At 32.2% G+C, this 22,612-nt stretch overlaps 2 protein-coding genes across 2 annotated transcripts; both read right to left on the bottom strand.

The window, feature by feature from the left end:
• Positions 1-753: 753 nt before the first annotated feature.
• LOC142621541 (serine/threonine-protein kinase 54) lies at positions 754-6,135 on the bottom strand. Its single transcript, XM_075794821.1, has 6 exons — positions 5,322-6,135; positions 3,737-3,858; positions 2,418-2,614; positions 2,092-2,266; positions 1,481-1,615; positions 754-1,247 (listed from the first exon to the last, which is right to left on the bottom strand). Exons 1-6 carry the CDS (start codon positions 5,602-5,604, stop codon positions 1,041-1,043), a joined length of 1,119 nt encoding a protein of 372 aa, XP_075650936.1. The 5' UTR covers positions 5,605-6,135; the 3' UTR covers positions 754-1,040.
• A 9,784-nt stretch (positions 6,136-15,919) lies between these two features.
• On the bottom strand, positions 15,920-21,776 carry LOC142625204 (uncharacterized). The gene is made up of 19 exons (XM_075798898.1): positions 21,524-21,776; positions 20,902-20,939; positions 20,725-20,747; positions 20,137-20,243; positions 19,991-20,042; positions 19,837-19,918; positions 19,611-19,701; positions 19,071-19,109; positions 18,892-18,959; positions 18,674-18,736; positions 18,516-18,571; positions 18,364-18,437; positions 18,112-18,204; positions 17,917-18,018; positions 17,650-17,730; positions 17,450-17,541; positions 17,314-17,329; positions 16,484-16,594; positions 15,920-16,389 (listed from the first exon to the last, which is right to left on the bottom strand). The coding sequence occupies exons 1-19, from the start codon at positions 21,644-21,646 to the stop codon at positions 16,288-16,290; spliced, it is 1,413 nt and encodes a 470-aa protein (XP_075655013.1). The 5' UTR covers positions 21,647-21,776; the 3' UTR covers positions 15,920-16,287.
• Positions 21,777-22,612: the final 836 nt, after the last annotated feature.

Here is a 22,612-nt window from a genome sequence, read left to right as displayed (position 1 = left end):
ACATAGCTAGCTAAAAGTAGCTTTTTACTAGCTATTTAGCACCACTATTGATAGTGCACTGTTGGGGGTGAACAAATTTACGTATTCTCAGTTTCTCACTTATCCCAAGATTTGTTTGCTGCTTATTTCAAGAAGAGAATTTTTTTTTATTAAAAGGTAGAGAATAGGAAATATTGAGTTATTATAATTTGTGTTAAGATAATAAAAAAGCTTCTTAATATATATATATATATATATACTCAAAATTATTTCAAAAAATAAGTTATGCACATTTGAAATTGGAAACAAAATAAATAATTGGCTGGCCAATATCTTTAGATAATAATACTCTAGGTTAAAACTTAGGTACATTTTATTGTATCTTAGACTCCTCAATTGAATTTAATCACATTTCTGCATTGACCAATGCAGTGCAAACAGGGATATCTTCTAATGACAATTAAATTCAGCTATTAACTTATTTGTCAATAACCTATTGGTTGAATGAATTTAATTGGGGAGTTTATGGTACAATACTTAAATTGTACCCAAGTTTAGACCTTATAATATATCAAACAAACAAAAAACAACTAGATCACATGACCATTGATAACTTTGGGAACTTATGCTCATCTTTTTCCCTCAACATCTAGATTACCTCAAAAAGGGCATGATAAACAACTATTATCGAGTATAACAATTCATAACCTCATAGAGTTGAGCCATCAAGTTCTCAGAAATGTGTGTGTCTGTGCAGGCCAACGCACATGCCCGTTTGTTAGAACAGATAATCCCTATGATCATAGCAACTAAACTATTATTTACTAAAATTTTCAGAGTAAGAGAAAAGATTATGAGAAAGAAAAAAACAGCTTTACAAAATCTATAGTCCAATAGAGTAACAAATATTGGAGAGCTTCTCTTAGCCTTTAGCCTCCACAGTTTGCTTTTCCCTTCATTTTCAATCTTTTAATTTTGAATAAGATACAAATTGGATCCAGAACGCTTATGACTTCGTTGCATATCACCACAATCTCTTTGCTTCAAAGAGTTGAAATATTTCAAGGCCCACGATACCTTCGGAAACATAAACAACCCTGAGCCTGATCATTTGGGATCATACCCCCACCCTTCGACGTGTCAATGGCCTCCAACATGGTCACTACCTCATCCATCTCTGGCCGTTTATCAGGGTTAGCATCCCAGCATCGCTTCATTACATTTGCAAGAGAGCTTGGGCAACAACGGGGTATCTCTGGCCTCAGATTCTGTGGTTTTATATATAAGTTTAATTTCTTTTCTAGCTTACAAAACTAATAAAAGTTGACATAATTGTTATTATCAATAGAAAAAGTCCTGCCATTGGTTGCCAAAGAAAAAAAAAACACAGCACAATATTACTAAGAGCTGTTATGTTTAATATTGTTATTGGTTTTTGATAAACTTGTTATTATTATTGTTAGTTCTATGCAAGCAATAACATCTGACATATTTTATCTACCTGGCGAACAACAGCTGATGTTACTTCCGAGAAGCTGAGATCGGGGTATGGCATATCACAGCAGTATATCTCCCACAAGCATATTCCAAAACTGTACACATCACATTTCCTGTTATATGGATTGCCATTGAGTACCTGCCCCATTCGAGATAAGTTAGATGCTTGCATGTTTAAAATCTGAAAGGCTATCTGATTAAGTACTTTAAGCAAAGCCAAGCTAAGCACTAAAAATGGGAAACATCAATCTACACCAAAGCTAACCATAATTTCCAGACTCATCCAAAAGTTAGGCAGAAACTATTTATTTTTTGTTCCCTTGCAATACAGCAAAGAATGCTAAAATTCATAAACTTGAATTTCATAGGTAGTGGCTGCTGAATAATAGAAGATGTCCTGTGCTTTGAGGGACCAATTAGGGGCAGCATGTACACTCTTAGGGCTTTAACTAACGAGTATTCTCAGCTTCAAGGATCAACATAAGCAGAGGCCTCTACAATGACTTAATTGATGAAACACATCTCAACAGTATATCAAGCATGCACACGAGTGGAGAGATATTTGAATCATTTGGTTTGTCACAGAGTTCACTTTAACGTAAATCAAGTGCATACCTCCGGTGCCATGTAACCAAGGGTTCCAGTCTCGCCAGTCATGTCATTAGGATTTGAAGCCTCAATACGAGCAACTCCAAAATCAGCTATTTTAACAGTGCGTGTCTTGTCCAGAAGCATATTCTCTGTTTTAACATCTCTGTGGACAATTTTCTGGGAGTGAAGATAGCTCAACCTATAAAAAGGGAGGATAATAGTGAACATGATATTGAAAATTCCGATATATAACAAATTAAATTTATTCTTCAAAAAAAAAAAAAAAAACTTAAAAACATTCAACAGATTTGAAGAATAAAACGAAATAAAGATGGGGTGTGGAGTTTTACCCTCTTGCAAGATCCAGTGCAAGTTGGACAACTACTTTAAAAGCTAGCTTCCTTCTTCGGTTCTTTATGAGGTAAGATTTTAGAGCACCGCCAGGACAATACTCCACTACAACACAACAAATATTACTCGGCATGCCCATGTGGCCATTATCTGTTTGTATGTTTAGCTCTGATGAACCCATTGTTGCCCCAATAAACTGCAGAAAAGGATTTGGAAATTTGCATGAATCAGTAAAGATAATTTTCATGTAAATTTCTAAACATTCTTAACATGAATTCGACAAGAGGTTAAACAAAATAGTAAATTTAATTTAATTTAAAAGGACAACCCTCTGGTTTAGCATATTTAGGCAGTGCTTAACACCATTTTTTACAAGCCCAGGAATAAGACACCACAAAAATTGAGCTCTAAGATCCACATTAGAGTACATCTTATCTGTAATGCAGTGTCTGATATCTCCTATCCATTTTGGATACTGATGATTTAATAAATGTTCTTTTTGCATGAATCTAAAACAAGTAGATTTAAGAAAATGAGAATGCAAAAGTAAGTACATATGAAGATAATGTATCACTTGAAAGCTTTCGGTTTATGGAAATTTTACATGATCATTGACAACACAATCCCTACCTTATTTGAAAGGAATTTTTTCACCCTTAAAATGAAGGAAACTGAAGATATATCACCAAATATTGCAAGAGTTTATGGTTTTGAACATGTCAACTAGAAATCTAAACAGGTGAAGCATTAAGAAGAATGAGAATTTTTGTCGAATAGCTAGAATATTTTTTTTTTCAATTTTCCAGACACAGTATGAAATAGCTTATGTTTCTGCAAAACAAAATGAAAGAATACATAAAACAGAACTTTAGGTGATCTGCATTTGAGAATTTAGAATTCTTGTAAAAACTACCTATAAATCTAAAAAGGTAAAGCATAAAAAAGAATGAAAGCTTTAATTTTCATAACTAAGAATGAAAAAAAAAATACCATTCTTGTGCAAGACAAGGTGAAGGATAATTCAAAATAAGAATAAACAAATAAATATCCATCCTACCAATTTGGCTAAACAGAAAGAGCATATTTACTCAATTGTGAATCCCAGTTAAAAGATCACATGCATCCTCTTAGGAATAGACTAGTCTTAGATTTAGGCAACATCTGTTTCCTTAAGACTTTTTTTTTAAACGTTTGTTTCAAAATAATAATCTTATACCATGTATGTATTATCACATTGCTTCTTTAGTTCTTTTAAAACCCCATGAAAGTGATGAAAAAAATGGAAACAAAAGAGAATAGTGAAGACATGAAATATTACTTTTGTTACATTAGGATGTTCAAGCTTGTGCCAAACAGCAACCTCCTGTGTAAAAGCAGCTCTAAGAGAAGCTATTTCTGCATCTGACCTATGGCCCTCCTCCCCCCAATCAAGAAGTTTAACTGAGAATGAGAAAAAAGAATGCTTTACTTTCAATTTGACTCACAATAACTAAAACAATAGCCATCATTAATGAAAAACCATCTTAATTTAGTAATTAAAATAACAGCAACCATAAAAATAAATAAAAAAACTATTATTATACATTATGTTTTGATGATCAAATAAAAACCACATAATATATCCAAACATAGTTATGGAGTAAAATTAAAGAATGGATTTGATTTTTCTAGCCAAATCAAAAGGATCAGTATGAGGCTTTTTGTGAGTTGCAAAAGTGAGCATCCATTTGGCGGCATCAGATATTGGCAGTAAACTTTTGTCACCAATATTAAGTTAATCACTCTTAAGTCCCAGCTATTTACCTCCACAAACTGAGTTATGAAATAAGTGCAGGTCAGTAATAAATTATCACACATGAAAGTTAAGAAAAAAACAACTTTGGAGTTAATGCTTATAACTACCAACTCAACTAGGTCTCGTGAATCACGGATTTTGCAAGTCTAGATCTACAAGGGTCAATCACAAACCACCCATGATTATCAATTAAAAAAAATTCACAGGTAGTCATTTTCTGAAATAAGCACAACACTATTCCTTTTAATTTGTAGCTGAGAAAACAAAGGGTTATAAGATAAAGTTAGTTGTAATCTCATGTTTCAAGCTGCTTACCTTCAAGAAAAAGGTCACTTTAACTAAGCATAGTACCTGAATTTGGCTCAGTTAAGTAAACATTGCTGTTTCCAGAGGCCCAAAGTATAAAAGTTAATGTATTTTCCTGCATTTCCTCATGAATAAAGCAACAATGGAGAATATAGAATATTAATACTGAAATTGAGGAACTAGCAACAGTAAATCCAGTAGATGCCCTTGCCAGCTAAGCCAGAAAAAGGCCTTAGTTTAAACTAAAACCCCACCATACAACAGCCAGAATCAGCCACTTTCAGATGAAGAGGAAAAATAAAACTTTCTTCTTGACCAACACTACTTTGAGCTATTCTTTGGTCACCACTTGTAGAAAGACTTATGTTACACATAAGAAATAAATGGGATGCACCACTTTCAAGAAGTTGATAAAACGATATGTTAGAAATCACTGCAAAAACCAACCATTTTTGAGCCAAAAAGGCCCAAAATCATGTCATTTAACAATATAACAAAGTAAATCCACATAAAATTTGGCAAAACTCAGAAAGCCCCTAAATGGTGTGCCACAAGCACACAATAACAACCATAATGATAAAAAAAAAAAAAAAATTTTAAAAAAGAACAAAGAGACAATAGCTCATATGCATATCATATTGCATGAAAAGAATTGGTATTCTCAAAAAAGATGGAATTTTGAGAAATGGGTTTTGTTTATTTTCACAAATGGAGTTTTCAAAACAAAACAAAAGGAAAAACAAAGGAATTTAAAAATAAAAATAAAAATAAAAAGGGGTATTCCAGTTATATTAACTATTACCAGCAACGTCTTGACCATCATAAATGCCACGGTGAACGGTGCCGAAAGTTCCACGAGCTATGACAGCCTTGATGATGAGCTTAGAGGGGTCAATCTCCCACTCTTGCCTCCTGGTGACAGTAGACCTTGCTGCTTCTTGTTCTTGCTGATCTTCCTCTCTCTTCTTGTTCTTTTCCATAGTCCATGCCCTGCTTAGATGTCTCTGAAGCTGTTCGTCTATGCTCTTCAGATCTATCTGATCCGCTCTCACATACCCACCACCACTTTCACTCTTCTCTTTCATCTCTCTCTCTCTCTCTCTCTCTATGGTGGTCGTGTCAAAGTTCAACGGTTAAGGTACAAAAAGAGTAACGGGTTCTAATTAATAGTTTGTGTCTTTTTGTGTGTGTATCTATGTTTTTTCACTTAACTATCGCTGCTCATTGTTGCTGTTGTTGCGGTGGTGCTGACTGCTGTGGATTATAATAATGTCTGTCTACTAGTAGTAGTAGTATCAGTAAGAGAGTAATACTCTCTCTCTCTCTCTTCCCTCTGTCTCTTTTAGTCGCTAGACTATATCATCCATGTGGGCACATGGATTTTGCCTGAACACGACGTGTGTTTCTGACCCACCTATCTCTCTCTACGACGTGTGTTTCTGAACCACTCCTCTCTCTCCCTGTGTGTGGCTGGCGTTGTTATTTTTATGGTATTCACGCACGGTCAATATACCTTTTTTCCTTATAAAGACTAATACTAGACTATAATAGTATTAGTACAGCTTCCTAAGGAACCCTGTCAGTCATCACTCTCTTAGCTAGAACGGCTTTGTGTTGTGTTTGGAATAGAGGTGAAAATGGGAAGGTTTCATACTTGCATGTGTGGTTTAGGGGGGTTCCGTTTGTTACTTAGATTGGATAAAATTCTTATCCCATATGATAAGGTGGGCTTAAAAAGTCCAACAGCGTTATCTTACTGTTCTACTACATCATTTGACTATTAAATTTGGAATCATTAAAGATACAGAACATAGGAATCTATTTTTTCATCTATGGGATACAGTATGAAGTCTTCTTTATAAGGCTACAACTTGGTGTACACACATAGTTTCACATATGTTCATACTCGCACGCGCACAAAAAAAAGAAACCTGAAACCGTGCATTGGACACGTATGCAAAAAAAATAACTAGAACAATGTACAATTTCAGTTTTTTTTTTGCATGTGTATAGACTTGTGTAAAACTGTGTGTAATTAGTAATACCCTTTATATAAATCAATATTGGTTTTGCAACTCTTTAAATAGGTTTTGTACCGAGGTGGCCAAATTCATCCGAGATGGGTTGGAACTTAATGACTAACTCATTAAAACGTGTATACTATCTAGTCTCGAGTCAAAATTGATTGTAGATTGTGACCGCTTATGGGGAAATAATTATGAATTTAAAAAGGGATTTGCTCACTATAGAGCGGAATTACTAGTTAATAGTTAGTATTCTTAAATGAGTAACTCTTTAAAACATGTCTATTATCTATATATTATGTGTCTTGAGTCAAATCAGGATGGCATACAGTGATCGTTTATAAAAAAATAACTATAAAAATTTAAAAGGGATTTGTTCACAATAGAGCAGAAGTACTAGTTAATGGTTAGCATCTTTAAATAAATAAATCATTAAATTAAATGTGTTCACTATCTATGTATCATGCGTCTAGAGTCAAAGCAAGATGTCATATAGTGATTGCTTATAGAAAAATAACTATAAATTTTAAAAGGAATTTTCTCATGAAACATGCCCACTATCTGTCTATTATGTGTCTCGAGTCAAAGCAAACCAACATCCCATGACTGTTTAGAGACAAAAAAAACTATAAATTTTAAAAGGAATTTGCTCACAATAGAGCATAACTACTAGCTAATGGTTAGAATCCTTAAATGAGTAACCCTTTAAAATGTGTCTACTATCCATGTATTATGTGTCTCAAGTCAAAGCAGGATGACATACAATGACTACTTAAAAAAAAGTAACTATCAATTTTAAAATGGATTTGCTCATGATAGACTAGAAGCACTAGTTAATGGATGGTATCCTTAAATGGGTAACTCTTTACAACATGTCCGCCATCTATTTGTTATGTGTTTCAAGTCAAAGCAGGATGACATAGTGACCGCTTAAAGGAAAATGCCTATTAAAAAAGGATTTACTCATGATAGAGCAAAAGTAATAGTTGATAGTTAGTATCCTTAAATGGCTAACTCTTTAAAATGTGTCCACTATTTAGATATTATGTGTCCCGAGTCAAAGCATAATGGTATATAGTTACCACTTAAAGACAAATAACTATAAATTTTTAAAGTGATTTGCTCATGATAGAGCATAACTACTAGCAAATGGTCAGAATCCTTAAATGAGCAAGTCTTTTAAATATGTCCACCATCTATGTATTATGTGTCTCGAATCTAAGCAGGATGGCATAAAATGACTGCTTAAAGAAATTAACTATAAATTTTAAAATGGATTTGCTCATGATAGACCAGAACTAGTTAATGGTTAGTATCCTTAAATGAGTAACTCTTTAAAATGTGTCCACCATCTATTTATTATGTGTCTCGAGTCAAAGCAAGATGGCATATAAAGACCGCTTAAAGAAAAATAACTATTAATTTTAAAAAGAATTTGCTCATGATAGAGAAAAGGTAATAGTTAATAGTTAGTATCCATAAATGAGTAACTCTTTAAAACTTGTCCATTATCTATATATTATGTGTCTCGAGCCAAAGTAGGATGGCATAGTGGCCGCTAATAGAAAAATAAATTTTAAGAAGGATTTGCTCACGATAGAGTAGAAGTATAGTTAATGGTTAGTATCCTTAAATGACTAAAATTTTAAAATATGTCCAATATCTATATATCATGTGTCTCGAGTCAAAGCATGATGCCATACAATAACTACTTAAATAAAAATAACTATAAATTTTAATAGAGATTTACTCATAATAGAGCAGAAATACTAGTTAATGGTTAGCATCTTTAAATGAGCAACTCTTTAAAAAAGGTGTCCCCTATCTATATACAATGATCAATTGTAGGGAAAAAAAAAAGATCGCTTATAGAAAAATAATTACAAATTTAAAAAGGGATTTAAAAAATGGTTAGCATCCTTAATGACTAACTCCAACCAGTATTTAGTGTAGATGGGGTTTGAAACTCAAATCTCTTATTCGATAGCAAAAGATTTTACTAATTGAGCTTACTAGAACTCACAATAAAAGCTCATCTTTTGTTTGGTTAATATATGGTTCTTCAAATTATAATTAAATTTATGTTATGGAATGTTCTAAGGGCACAAGTTATGGTACATTTAATACTCCATTAAATAATATTTTTGTACATTTTTCAAAAAAATAAAATCATATTGTATAGAAATATCTATAAAAGCACTCACAACCATAATGAATTTATGCTTGCAAGTTTTATTTTTTATTTTATATAAGATAGAAATTCTATTCTAGCCTAATCTAAGTGTATATGTGTGTGAAACTTCCTCCTAGAAATTTGAACCCCGACTCTTGCTTCCCACACCTCATAAACACTTATACTTATGGAGTGACTATCACACCAAAAGTGTGCGGTGATTATGCTTGCAAGTTAATTAATTATTGACAATTGTATTTTCTGTTTTGAAGATTGGCATTATAGCCCATTAACCTTTGCATGTAAGGCACTCATTAAAAGGAATTTTTAATTTTTTTATTATTCAATAGTAGGAACTTAATAATCTTTTTTTTAACCTTATAAGTTTATACTTAACAATTTTATACGTCATTGTTTAAATATATTTTTTAATTATTTTTTTATATATTTTATTCAATATATAGAGCCTTTATTAGAATATTTACATATCATATTTAATGACAACTACATTCGGATTAAGTTAAATCGAATCTAATCGGATTCAAATATTTTCTTCTATTTAAATGGCAGGATCGATATTTATTGTGCATTGCATTGATTACTGAATAGTTATATTTAAAAAGACAAAAAATAGACTCATATATAAAAACAGGAAAAAAGAAGAAGAAGAAGCAAGCTATTGGTACAATAAAAATAAATGTTTACCATTACTTTGAAATTAAATTAATGTCAAAGATCCAATCAAAAAATATATCATGACTACATGGCATATGAACAGCAACTGCAGCACCATGATTGGGTCCATAGGCTAATCTTTTCATAGCATCTAAGGTTTTTTTTGTTTTTTTTTTATTTTAAATTCCTCTTATGCAAAAAGGCTAAAAAGGGTGGAATCACACATGAATCGAATACCACACATATTGCAAGGGAAGGCCAAGATTTGGGGATTAAATAATTTGAATTTCTGGGCACTGCCTGGCTGGGAAGAAAGAGAAATTGTGAGTGGTCTAGGATTCTTCACTTTTTCCATACTAGGGGAGTTTCAGTTACATGATTGCATTAGTTGCATACTATAATACAGAGACATACAGACAGGCATAAAAGGAGATCTCTATTAATAAAAGGAAAAGAGATGGTTCATATGGGGAAGGTTGGATTTTAGAGAGATGCTTTAAAACGAGCTAAGCAATGCAAAAAAGAACTTTATAGCCATTTTAGTGATTTTAAAAATGAGTAGTGTTACTTCCACTTAATAAAGAAAACAATCATAACTTTTGTGAGTAGTGCGTTACAATTAACTTAATTGGTAATATTTTTAATGCTTGAATAAAAGATTTAGGATTCAATTTCTGCCTATATAAAAAATTAATTGGTATCTTAATCTGATGATAAAAAGTTAGCTCAATTGGTAATATTTTTAATGGTTGAATAAGAGATCTGGGATTCAATCTTCACCTACATTAAAAATTAATTGATATCTTAATCTAATGATAAAAAATTATAATCAGAAGTGGACATCATAGGTTAAAAGCCTCTAAAAAAAAAACTTTTGTGACTATAAAAATGGCACGTGGCTTTGAATCTCTCTTTTTATACAAAACTTGTCTATATGGGGAAGGTTGTATTAGAGGTACAGGTACTTCAAATAAGCAATCAAACAAGAACTTTTGCCACTTTCTTATGCTCCAAATGATTGTTAATGAACCCCACTTAATTTAAAAAAAAAAAAAAACTTTTTCAGCAAAAAAAATAAAATAAAATTTAACTTCCATTAGTACTAAAGTGACATGCATTTACTGACGTGGTATTTGTATGATTTTTTAAATCGGAACAGACAAAAAATCATAAAGAAATCAATCCCTATTTTCTAGTCCAACTAATTAATTTAATCAACAATTTTATATAGCGGATATTATTTAATATTTATTGAAAAATATCTAAAAATTTTTAGTAATGTTTATGTGATTTTTCACATCTTTTATATATATATATATATGTGTGTGTGTGTGTGTGTTAAACATGTTAATATTATTAAAAAATAAATATCATCCTTAAACTATACAAATAATAATCCCTCAAAAAAATTGAATAAGTTCTAAATTTCACTACATCCAACAACTTATGAAAAAGAAATCACTAATGAAATAATAAAAAATGAAAAGGTGGAAGTTTGGTAAATAGCAAGAAAAAGTGTAAACATAATTAGGAGGGTTGGATATGGTAGAAATAAAGTATATATATATATATATATATATATATATATATATATATATATATATATTTATATATATATGCAAACACTAGATTTAATATTGGATTGGCCTTGTGGTTGGCGTAGTCTTGAACTCGGCCAATCAACACTGACAGCCTCTTACGATGTAGAAATAGGTTTGTTGATGGAGGACTTGATCTTGGATCTTTTAGCATAAATCCACCGTCAACTCCTCCATGATCTTCGTGTCATTAATTTTTTTGATCCTTGGCTCACCAACTAACAAAACTAATATCTTTTTGTTGTATCCAAACATATAAATGTTGACTAAAATAACTAACAAAACTAGTACTATTTGTTAAAAAAATCTTTTGTTGCATCAAAATATGTAAATTTGTAAACTAATGTTGACTAAGAGCATTCCCATTAAGGATTGCATATGCTAAAAGATGCTTTTTTTTAGCATTTATAACCCAAAAATCTACTCCATCAAAAATTGCATATGCTAAAAAATTTACAATACTATTACAATGCGCTCTCATTTTTGAGACCGCACTGTAGCAATCTGATATCTTTTTTTAATATTTTTTTCTTTCTCTCTCTTCAGACTATCACTATCACTATCACTCTCACTCTCACTCTCTCATTTTCTCTCATCTCTCTTTCTCAGATTCTCCCTCTAGTGGGTCTGATGGGTCTCGATGACTGCAACTGGGTCTAGTTCCGATGGTGGTTGGGGTTGGTTGAGACCATGGGTTGAGTTGGTTAAGGCCGTGGGTTGAAGATCGGGGATCGGGGTTGAGGTGAGGATCGAGGTTGCTGGGGTGGTGGGTTTTCGCTATGGTTTGTGCCGTGGGTTTTTATTTTTTTTATTTTGGTGGTTGGGGGTTGAGGTTGTGGTTGGTGGTGGTAGTTGTGCCTGTGGCCGTGGTTAGAGGTGATGAGCTTGAAAAGCTTAGGCCATGGAGGTTTTGAGAGCAAATATCAGAGAGAAGGAGAAGCTTCTCGGTTTGTGCTGTGGGTTTTTTTTTGTGGTGGTTAGGGGTTGAGGTTGTGGTTGGTGGCGGTGGCTGTGGCTGTGGCCATGGTTTATCAGTGATAAGCTTGAAAAGCTCAGGCCATGGAGGTTTTGAGAGCAAATGAACCCCTTGGCTTTGCCCCCCCCCCCCCCCCAAAATATATTTAATTTTTTTTTTTGAGCCTTCAAATAAAATTTTGAACACCCTAACCCTAAATTTTGTTTAAACCCAATTGAAATAAACTTGAAATATGATCATATTAGTGCTATTTTCACAATATTTTTACAATAAAGGTTAAGTAACAAGTTGTAATATATTGACTTTTTATCTAAACCCATAACTAACATCATTTTTTTTACATACCTTTAACAACTTGTCATCTAGATTTTATTGCGTAAATGTTTTGTACTCATAAAATTGCTCATTTATTAAAAAAATAAATAAACATTCTCTCTGGATTCTAGCTTACTTTACAGTTGATGGTAGAATGAAATTATTTTTTACCTGCATTTCTTCTTCATCAACAAAAAATTACACCACTTGTACTACCTACTGATCTGTATTTGCATCTATGATTCTTTTCTCATTCTCTCTTTCTCCCTTCTATATTTTATTTCTATCTAATCAAGTAGTTTGATAAGTGTTCTACAATTTTTCGAGTCCAAAAAGTCTTTTAGTATTTGCTCCAATTTCAAGAGAATGACCACATGTGTGGTTAAAAATCCATACACTTCAAAAACAAAATCTTGTATAAGTTACTATTTATTTTCCTTAGTTTAACATTTACTCTTAGACCTACTCTTAGGTGTGTTGCTATTCTTCTTTATCATATATATATTTATTTAATTGATATTACATATGATTATAATAAATTATTATTAATTTGACAAATATTATGATTAGTTATTTATTTATATGCATTCTATTGTTGTTTTCTTACAAATTTTTAAACTATTAATAATTTTTTAAACTATTTTACAATATAGTTGTATTGTATATTATTTAGAATACTATGTTAGATTATTGTATGTAATATGACAATTGTATATACAAAAAGAAAAATTAATCATTTTATTTTTTACTCCCCCACAACAAAATTCTAGCTCAAGACATTAGTGACGCCCCCAAAAGAAAATCTTGGAGCTGCCACTGGAGAACAGCGGGAGAGAGAGACAGAGGGAGAATGAGAAATAATAATAAAAATGAATAAAAGATAATAAAGAAAGAATATTTAAATGAAGTGTTAAAAAAATAGAAGTTTTGATGTAAGAGATATTGTAAAGTGGTGTGTTATGTGTTATAAAGATAGGTTTTAAGATGGTAAATACTAAATTTTTTAGAAGCCTTGATGAGAATGCTCTAATGGTAAAATGAAATGTTTAATAGTTGAAAAAAGGGATATAGGAATACACATTGAATCAATATGGGTTTCCTATTATACATCCATAATAATTATAAACGTCTTTGTAGGGTTCAAAGTTTCAAGTCTCTTAAATTCTTTGGAAAAAAAAAAAAAAGGTTTTACCATAGAATTAAAACCAACACCCCCCCCCCCCCTCCCCCCAAAAAAAAGAAAAAGTTATTGTTGTAGTTTTATGTATAATAGTACTCACATGAGGGAGGTGCCTATGGAAATAGGTAACAGACAACGATTGCATATGGGTAAGAGACCAAATACCAGCTCTCCCAAAAAATTCATTCAAAAAAGGGTAGCACTTTCATTTTTCAGGATTACTTTCTATTAGTCTCATGCTTTAGTAAATTTTTTTGAACTCTTGGCAAAGATAAGAACAATAAGTCCATTAACACAAGTTAAAAAACTTGTGTTAATGGACTTATTGTGATTAACATATAATATGATAAGGGTAAATTCTAAGCATATTTCCTTTGGTGCAGCACATTAGATTTCTAAATTAATTATCTGATTCAAACTTAATATTCTGTATTGCTATAAAAATAATATGAATGAGGAGCCAATATAAAACTGATATAGTAAACAACTATACCCAAATTTCTAACATTGTTCAAAGAACAATTCTGGACAGCATTGACAATTTGACATTCACTTGCATATGCATGTAGTACGTACGAACAACCTTGCTAAAAAAATAAAAAACCGTACAAACAACCGTTTTGGTCCTAAAACAAAATATCAAAGTTCAATTTGCATGAAGCATGTCGTCTGAACACCCTCCTTAGGTTAAAAAAAAAAATAATAATAATAATAATAATAATAAAATACTTTAAAATTCCCTATAAAAATACTTTAAAATTTTATTTGACAACAAGAGTTGAAAATTATTGGATACTTTAGGAAAATAATGTTTTCTATATACTTATTGTGAATGGTGGTTTTCGATATGAATTTAATTAATACAAAGAGAAGAGAGATATTCAACCATTTTAAAATTTTAAAACAAGGTTAAATTAACATAATTAATAGTTGCATCATACCCTTACTTTTCACTTTGCCGACAGATGCCTATCTTGCTTTCAACTGAACCTACACTTAATTATTCTTTAGAATTTACATCTCAGCCTAGAGGATTTTCACCTAGAGAAGTGGTCAAGATCTAAATTCAATGGCTTAGATGTTTTAGTTTTACACAACTATTCTTATCGTTTAGTGGCCCAAACCCAAAATACGAGCCTGAATACAGACCACGAAAACCTGTACTAGTGGGAGAAACACCTTTGTGTGTAGGAATAGGATTTATAATTATGATTTTACACGCTGTGTTATACACTTCCATACACACTCTCTGTGAAAACACGATTTTCAGCTGTGTATCACTACTTTTTACTCATAACTAAGCTTTTTTGTAACTACAGCCCTATATATTCATGCCCGTGAAGCCCATACTTTTTGACTTAATCTGGCATGAAAAGAGGTCACACACAGGGACTCAACTTAAGGGTCACGGGACCAGGACCAGAGTTCCAATGGTTTTCTAAAGGTGGGCATGATAGAGATATTAGAGACTCTGACAGGGAAAACCTTAGGTGCATATAAATAAAATTTTGTGATTAAATTTAAACACATGTTTTGTTTTTTTAATAATTTCAAACATACTATTGTACTATATGTTGTTTAAATTTAATTAAGAAACCTAAAACATTGTGCTTTGACTAATATGTTACTGTCTCAACTGTCAATTCTCCTTTCCAAGATTCCAGACTTGTCTCAATTCTTACCACATACAAAGATAAAACCCACATACACACCCTAAATAGGAAAACCTAAGCACCAAAGTGTTTCTGATGACCACAAATGGCATAGTTTTGAGAGATGAAAATGTCCTAGTAATCCATTTCTTTGCTGGTGGTATTAATTCTCAAGGATGACGGTTCTTATCACCACACACCAAAAGAACCTACCTATCAAGGCAAGCTGAATGGGAGAGCAAGAGATGCAGTCGCCTAAGGCCCCAAGTAAAAAAAAGCCCCCAAATTTTAACCAATAAGGTTAGTTATGATCAATAAATAAAATAATATTTTTTACCAGATCAAAAACAAATAAAAAAGAGAAATGTAATGTCCACAATATTTTTGACAACACTTTTACAACTAATGCTAAGTAGTAAGTTGTTAATGCCAAAAAAATAATTATAGCAATATTTTCAAATAGAAAACAAAAAGCAACTTAAAACCTAGGATTTGTTGTAAAAATATATTGTGAATGTTGCACTTCTAAAAAAAAAAAAGAATAATAATAAGAGTTGAGTTAGCAAACTTTTATTAGTTCACATTTAAATCTACCACTAACACCACTCTTTTACTTACTACTATCAATCTATCACATCAAGTATAAAAAAATTTGTCAAATTTTTTCTATTCATAAAATATCTAAAAAAAGAAAAAAATTATACATAGTTCATGTTAATTAGTAGTAATTTTGCATCTAAAAAACAAGATAATCAATTTTTGCCTTAGGCCCCCAAATGCATCAAGCCGAGCGTGCGTACCTATATGTCAAACTTTGAATCAATATATCTTACCATTGGAGGTACAAGAACAAAGGAAATAGAAGCTTGCTGCTTCATTGATAGTTAATTATACAAAACTGATGGATTATCCCATTTAAAAATAGGCCATCAACAATAGACTACTTACAAATCTATTTTATGCAATTTGAATATATATTTCATAAAACCACAATGACTAAGGACAGGGTGAAACTCACTAATTTAATAAAACCTGTGTTGTGTGATGCTTTAACTATATAGAAATTTGTGGTCTTGCAAATAGCTTGACAGGAAGATTAGACACAATGACAATAATTATTTAACCTTTTTTTTTTCTTATGGGGAAACATATAGAGGCAACCACCACCAGTGACCTTATAGACGACGTTTCTTCTTCTCTGGTGTTGCATGCACTTGTGCTTTAATCCCATACGTGTGTAACTGAAAATTTTCAAAAGCCTCGGAGATTGCTGCCACCTATAATGTAAAATCAGTAAAAGGAGAGAACATTACTGCAACCAGAATAGAAGACATTTTAATAAAAAATGTGTTAGCATTTTAGCTTACAGACCAGTTCAGGCTTTTTAGAGTACACCCTCACTATCATATCTTGATATGATGTAGGCAGCAAGTGACTAATGCGGTCATCAGGTATCGAGAATTTATCCTCACTCTCATAATCCTGAATAAAACCTGAACTGTTAGAAATGATGCTACAAAGAAATCCTAACAGAAATCTTACAAACTTGATACAACTGCTTTCCTTTCATTCCCTCTTCTTTTCAATCAGATGACATCCCCTCCAATCGATATTTTCCCAACATGATTTTCTTAGGAATATCTCATGTACAATGGGGTTTTAATCTTATCATTATTATTCCCTACAAAACTTAGAAATTAACTGTTGCAAGTAGCAGGTAATGCTTTCTCTCAATGTTTCTATCATACAAACATGCAACATTACAAAACTCACCCAATAGAAGCATGGATAAGGACTCAACAGAGGCAGTGAAGTGTTCTCTCAATGTTTCTTAAGCCAAAAGGAACTGAATGGTGTGAGAACTAATATGTAGCATTGAAAATTTAACCTCTCGCCCCCGCCCCCACCCCCAACCTTCTCAAGTTATCTCAACGTTTCTACCTCTTGTATCAATTGTTATGGAGGAAAACTATTGATTTTCAAGGTTCCCTCTTTAGATTACAGGCAAGCCAGTTATCAGTTGGCTGAACAGCATTTTGCAATACTATAAACATGCATTTACCCTGTCTTAGTAATGCTGAAGTAAAGTAAGAAAACAATAATTTCAAATCTTAAATCAAAGATATTAAAAGCTAAGGACAATATGCTTAAACAAAACTAGAATCTAATAAGGTTCAGGTAGGTAAAATAAATTTGCGTACCTTAAAAAAGTTGATTCTGGAAGATTATCATGCACCAAAAATAGGGGAAAGGTATATGCCAAAAATAGATAAATAAATTATAAAGAAGAAAAGTCCAATTAAATTCATCATAAATGATTCATACTTCTTCAAGTACCTTTCTAGAGGATTTTGCCTTCCCCGAGTCAAATCAATCCTGACATTACTAACAGCAACATCCTCCTCTTTTAGTATCACTCCACCATTTTTCTATGATATCAGATTAAATTACACTCAATATTAGAGACTCAGCTTTACCCGCTTTCAAAGAACACAACACAAGCCAGTGTCTATAGCTAGGTTGAATAAGGACCTGACCTGGGAACAAACAATATCTTGAGGAGTGACATCTTTGAAATTTTCTAGTTTGTCCTTTGGTACAGCATACTCATTACAAAACTGCCACAGAGAAAAGACATAACATTAATAACATCAACATTTTTATGCACAGGTTCAAGTCCCTACAAGTGCAATATAACAGGTTCATCAACATTATGAAAATACAAGAGATCTGCTTATTGCCATTATTACTTACATTTTACATTAGTTTAGAGTATGAAAGGAGTTATTAGCTAGCTTGACTACCTGGTATAAATTCCTCCTACGAATGCGCATGATTAAGTCCCTAGATTCCTTCAGTTCAGGGTTTGAAGCGGTCTCGATAGTCTTCATTATCGTGTCATCTAGCTGCATTACAAAGGAAGAAAGATAACAAGGAAGTTCATGATATAAACACAAGATTATCATTACACCAAAGTTCAAGTAAGCAGCTCTTGAAACCTTCCAGTACTTAGAAGGATCTTGAATGAAAGATGAAATATTTAGATAATCGTTTGCTTTTAAAAGTGCATCAACCACCATAAGCTCTATTGCCTGTAAAAAGAAGATTCCCATATTAAAAAAGAGGAATTCAAATTTTACTAGTAATTCTTTTGGGGATAGGGGGATATGAAAATAAGGAAAGGAGAATTATGTGCTTCTCCATACAGATGAAAATCTTATTTGATTGAAAAATAATTTTATCCATTTTACCTTTACTTTTGGATGTGTATAAACTGTTCGATACAGATCTGCCCGAGTGGCAAATAACTTGTGAATGGTCAGATCTAGCAAAAATACCAATTCATAAGCAGGAGATTTAAAAATTAAATGTGAAATAAGTGAATTTGATTGAAAATACTAACAGTCCTTGGCACGATAACAGATCTCATCACCCAATACCCGCATTGACTCCATTAACCTGGAAATGGAAAAGAATGCACGATGCCAGAGACAACTTTCAATTATATACCTAAATCAAAGCCCCACCAACAAATAAAGTCAGTTAAAAGTTCGATAAAACCTCTGAAACTGAAAGTTGCATCCAAGACCACAAGCTCGGCAATCACGGACAATATAGTCAAACCTGAGAATTTTTAATTTATTGAAAGGTTAGAGTCTAGTAGCAATAGTATGAAGCAAAAAAAAAAAAATATATATATATATATATATTTTAAATGAAAGCTTGGATGAAGAATTGGAAATAAATAAATTTCCAACAGAGAAATAACCATATCTTACTTGTCCACATCAATTCCATTTCGGCCATTTGCAACAATATCATACAAGAAATGCTTCTCCCCTGAGCCCTACATGTTACATACAAATTAGAGACTGGAATTTGGCAATAAATTTGAAATGACACAAAATAGAATGAAACTATCTGAACAAACACAGAGTTAACTAGAAAAAGATCTTACTATTGGCCGTGCAAATTCAGAGCTTGCCAGTATCATCTCCTGCACAAGAAAACTAATAAAAACCATGAAAACAGAAAATCTAAATTTGTTATTTATTCATCCGAGAAACTGTACCATAGTGAAGAGAGGATCCCCCCCGCCCCTCCTTTTGTTTTTAATTTTTGGAAGGAGGGGGTTGGAGATTGGTGATCAGACAACCTTCTCAAGCCATCCAGCAACACATGGTTTGAAATTTAATTTTCCATGTAATGTAGTGTAGACTAGTACTACACAGAGAATCTCCAAACAAAAGAGCAGTTAACCACTAATTTTATTTTCTAGATGCAACAACATACAAGTTAGTTTATAGTTAAGGAACCATGTCATCCTGAATTTTTACAAAATAAGTCATTAAAGTGCCAGGTGATCATGCGCCAGTTATTTTGTGAGAATCAGTAACTTCATTAGTCTCTTCAACTCTATCCAATACTATCATAGCATTGGAAGAATTAAACAAAAGGATGCTAAGATACTCAATTGAAACACAGAAAATCAGCTTACCTTAACTTTTCTGATCATTTCTGGATCAATTTCAATATAGTGCTTATCAACAATATCGTCGACCAACTTCACTGACATTTGCTCATGAGACCTAGAAAATCAAAGTTTAAACCTTTTCATCTTTTGATGGGAAACGAAATTATTAGGAATCAGATACTGAAAGAATACAGTTCCCCCAGAAAGATAGAAACGTAAAGTTGAAATAAATGCATTCTAATTAACATACCAATGACCATCAAGAACCCGGGGAAGAAACTCGCGTTCAAACAAGTGACTGAAAGGCCCGTGACCAACATCATGCAGAAGCCCTACAAAATATATGAATGTAAACAAAAGTTGGCATAAAATATAAGCAACATGTGAGAAACATAATTCATTACCAGCAAGTTTCACAGTTTGAATATCAAAACGATCAATATCAAGCTCCAAACCCTGCAATAATGACAAGGAGACATACATGCTATCCACAAACTCTTCCAAATAGTGTGTTAACAAATACAAGTTACAATAAAAAACAATTTTGTACTTGATAATTTTTAAGCTTTTGAACAGCTTCACCAGCAAGCCAATACACCCCAAGAGAATGTTCAAACCTGGAATGCACAGCACCTGGATAAACCAAGTGTGCCATACCTGAAACACATGAAATATTTTATATGTAAGCAAGTTTTTGATCTGTACTTGAAGATCAACAAATGATCATGTATCAATATTGATGCTTTGAGTATATTTTAGTTACAAAATATCAATATGAATGGCATTGCAGTGTCGACTTAAATGTAAATATGTGTAAAGACTAAAGACAACCACTCTACTGTCATAAACTTATGGTCAAATACACACACCCACAAATATAGGTACGTACGTACGTACAAGAGTCACTAATAACAATTAAATGCAAGTGAGGGAAATTTTAATTGGATGGAATTGCTGCTTTTTCGAGCAATAACAATTGTTTCTGCCATCAAATCAGATAAAAGAATTTCACAGCAGGGTGTTACATTCTACTACAAGAACTTGATAGCTCTCAAAACTGCTACAAATAACTGCTTATGCCAAACTCTAAATTAGTTGATGGGTGCAAATGCAATTGTCCAAAGGTCAGAATACTCACCTAGCTGTTTCAGCTCACGAAGCCTGCAATATCAAAATCATTAATAACAAACAAAATAACTATTGCCAACTAATAAAAAATAAGCAAGCAATGACAAAAGCAAAGGTAGTTTTCCAAAACATATTTTGGTTGAAGCACAATCTAATATCCCTGATGGCATTGTAGAAATTTCCTTGCCTTTGAAACTGTTCGGTATCAATAAACTTCAAACAAAGCTGCACCCAATAGAAAAAAGAGCAAGTCAATCTAACTAATCCCATGAAGTGAAACTTCTATAACGGTAACCAAAATTTTTTAACTTGTATAAGGGAAGAAAACAAAATGTAACACGTGTCCAAACACAGCATTTGTACCCTAGCTTATACATCTTGTACTAAGTATTGAACTCTTTCCTTAAAAAAAATGAAAAAAAAAAAAAAAAAAAAAAACCCTCAAACTTTATACTAATTCTTTGGTATACAGTGGGTTACAGGTATACAATCTCTAAAAATAAAATACTTCGCTATACATATAGAGTAATTGACAAAGCCACGTGGTAAAATTTCAACAAAGGCACGTGACATATTGTCAGAAGGTCAAAGTAGGTACAGAAGGTTTTGGTTGAATTTAATTTTTAGGACTAATTCTAAAACTGAAACCTAAGTTTTAAAGAAAATCGATAGTAACCACAATTTCACAAAAACTGAAAGAGTAATCAACGAATAATGAGAAAATTAATAAAAAATTCTCTACTTAAAAGACAAATCACAGAGAGAGAGAGACAGTGTAAATACATAAATAAATAAATAAATATACTTACTGGGTCGAGGTATATGTTGCCGTGGACATTGTCGTGGACGTGTTTGGAGAGCCTGAGATCTTGTGACGAAGCGAAACTGTAGATTGGAGAGAGACTGAGTCCGTCGTTGGAATAAGCTCCCATTTCACTTCCACTATCTTCTTCTTTTAAGCTCTTGTAGAGAAACTAAAAATTAGAGATTAGAGAGAGAACGATGAGTTTATATATATATAGGAGGAACAGTGAAGTACAGGAATATTAGGGGTTTAAGCTTAGCTTTAAGAACGTGTAGTTATTACTTATTAGTATTTAGTTGTAGTACTAATAATTTTTTTTTTTTTTTTTTATAACCTACTAATAAGTTAAAAGTAATACTAGGGAGGTCTAAAATGGCACAATTTTGCACTATGTAGCGAGTTTTGAATGGTGAAAATATGATAGTAAGTTAATGTGAGACATACCTATATTACTCATAACTCGTCACGCAGTAAATTATGGCATAAAATTGTATCATTTTATATGTACCTAACAATACTAATAAAATTAATATTAGGCTAGAAAGAAAGGAAAAGAAAAATGAAAAGGGAAATAGAGAAAGTGGAAGTGAAGGGTTATTACCGTTATATTTGTGGCGGATGATTAAAACAGTAATAAGTTTGGCAGTGGAATTAGAGGAGTAAAGGCTAAAGACTAAAGTATACCGTATAGCCAAATTGTGTTTGTGCCTTCGTGAGTGATTGAGACTTGAGAGCATGTGTTTACTCTCATTCCTTTCACAATAATTTTTAAATTCTTTACATTTTTCTTAATTTTTTTATTTTGTTTTTTAACGATTGAAATTAGAAGTTACTTTTTAACTCCCAATCCAAACCAGTGTGTTCCATTTGGGGGAAGAGTTTTTCTAATGCTAGAACTTTGATATCACAACTTTAACTTATGTTGAGGTAATTCTTTTTTTCATATATGGCACGTGCGTCAATCCTATTCAATCATATATATTCATTTGCCAAAAAATACTCAAATATCACTTATAAAATATTTTGGGCCTCAAAAATATTTCCCCATCTCATCATAAGAATGGGCCACAAATATTTTTTTAACTCATTATCT

The sequence above is a fragment of the Castanea sativa genome, chromosome 1, assembly GCF_040712315.1.
Source record: "Castanea sativa cultivar Marrone di Chiusa Pesio chromosome 1, ASM4071231v1".
In the NCBI taxonomy this organism is placed as follows: Eukaryota; Viridiplantae; Streptophyta; class Magnoliopsida; order Fagales; family Fagaceae; genus Castanea; species Castanea sativa.
Note: the sequence above shows the minus strand (reverse complement) of the source record. Positions and strands in the feature narration are given on the sequence as shown.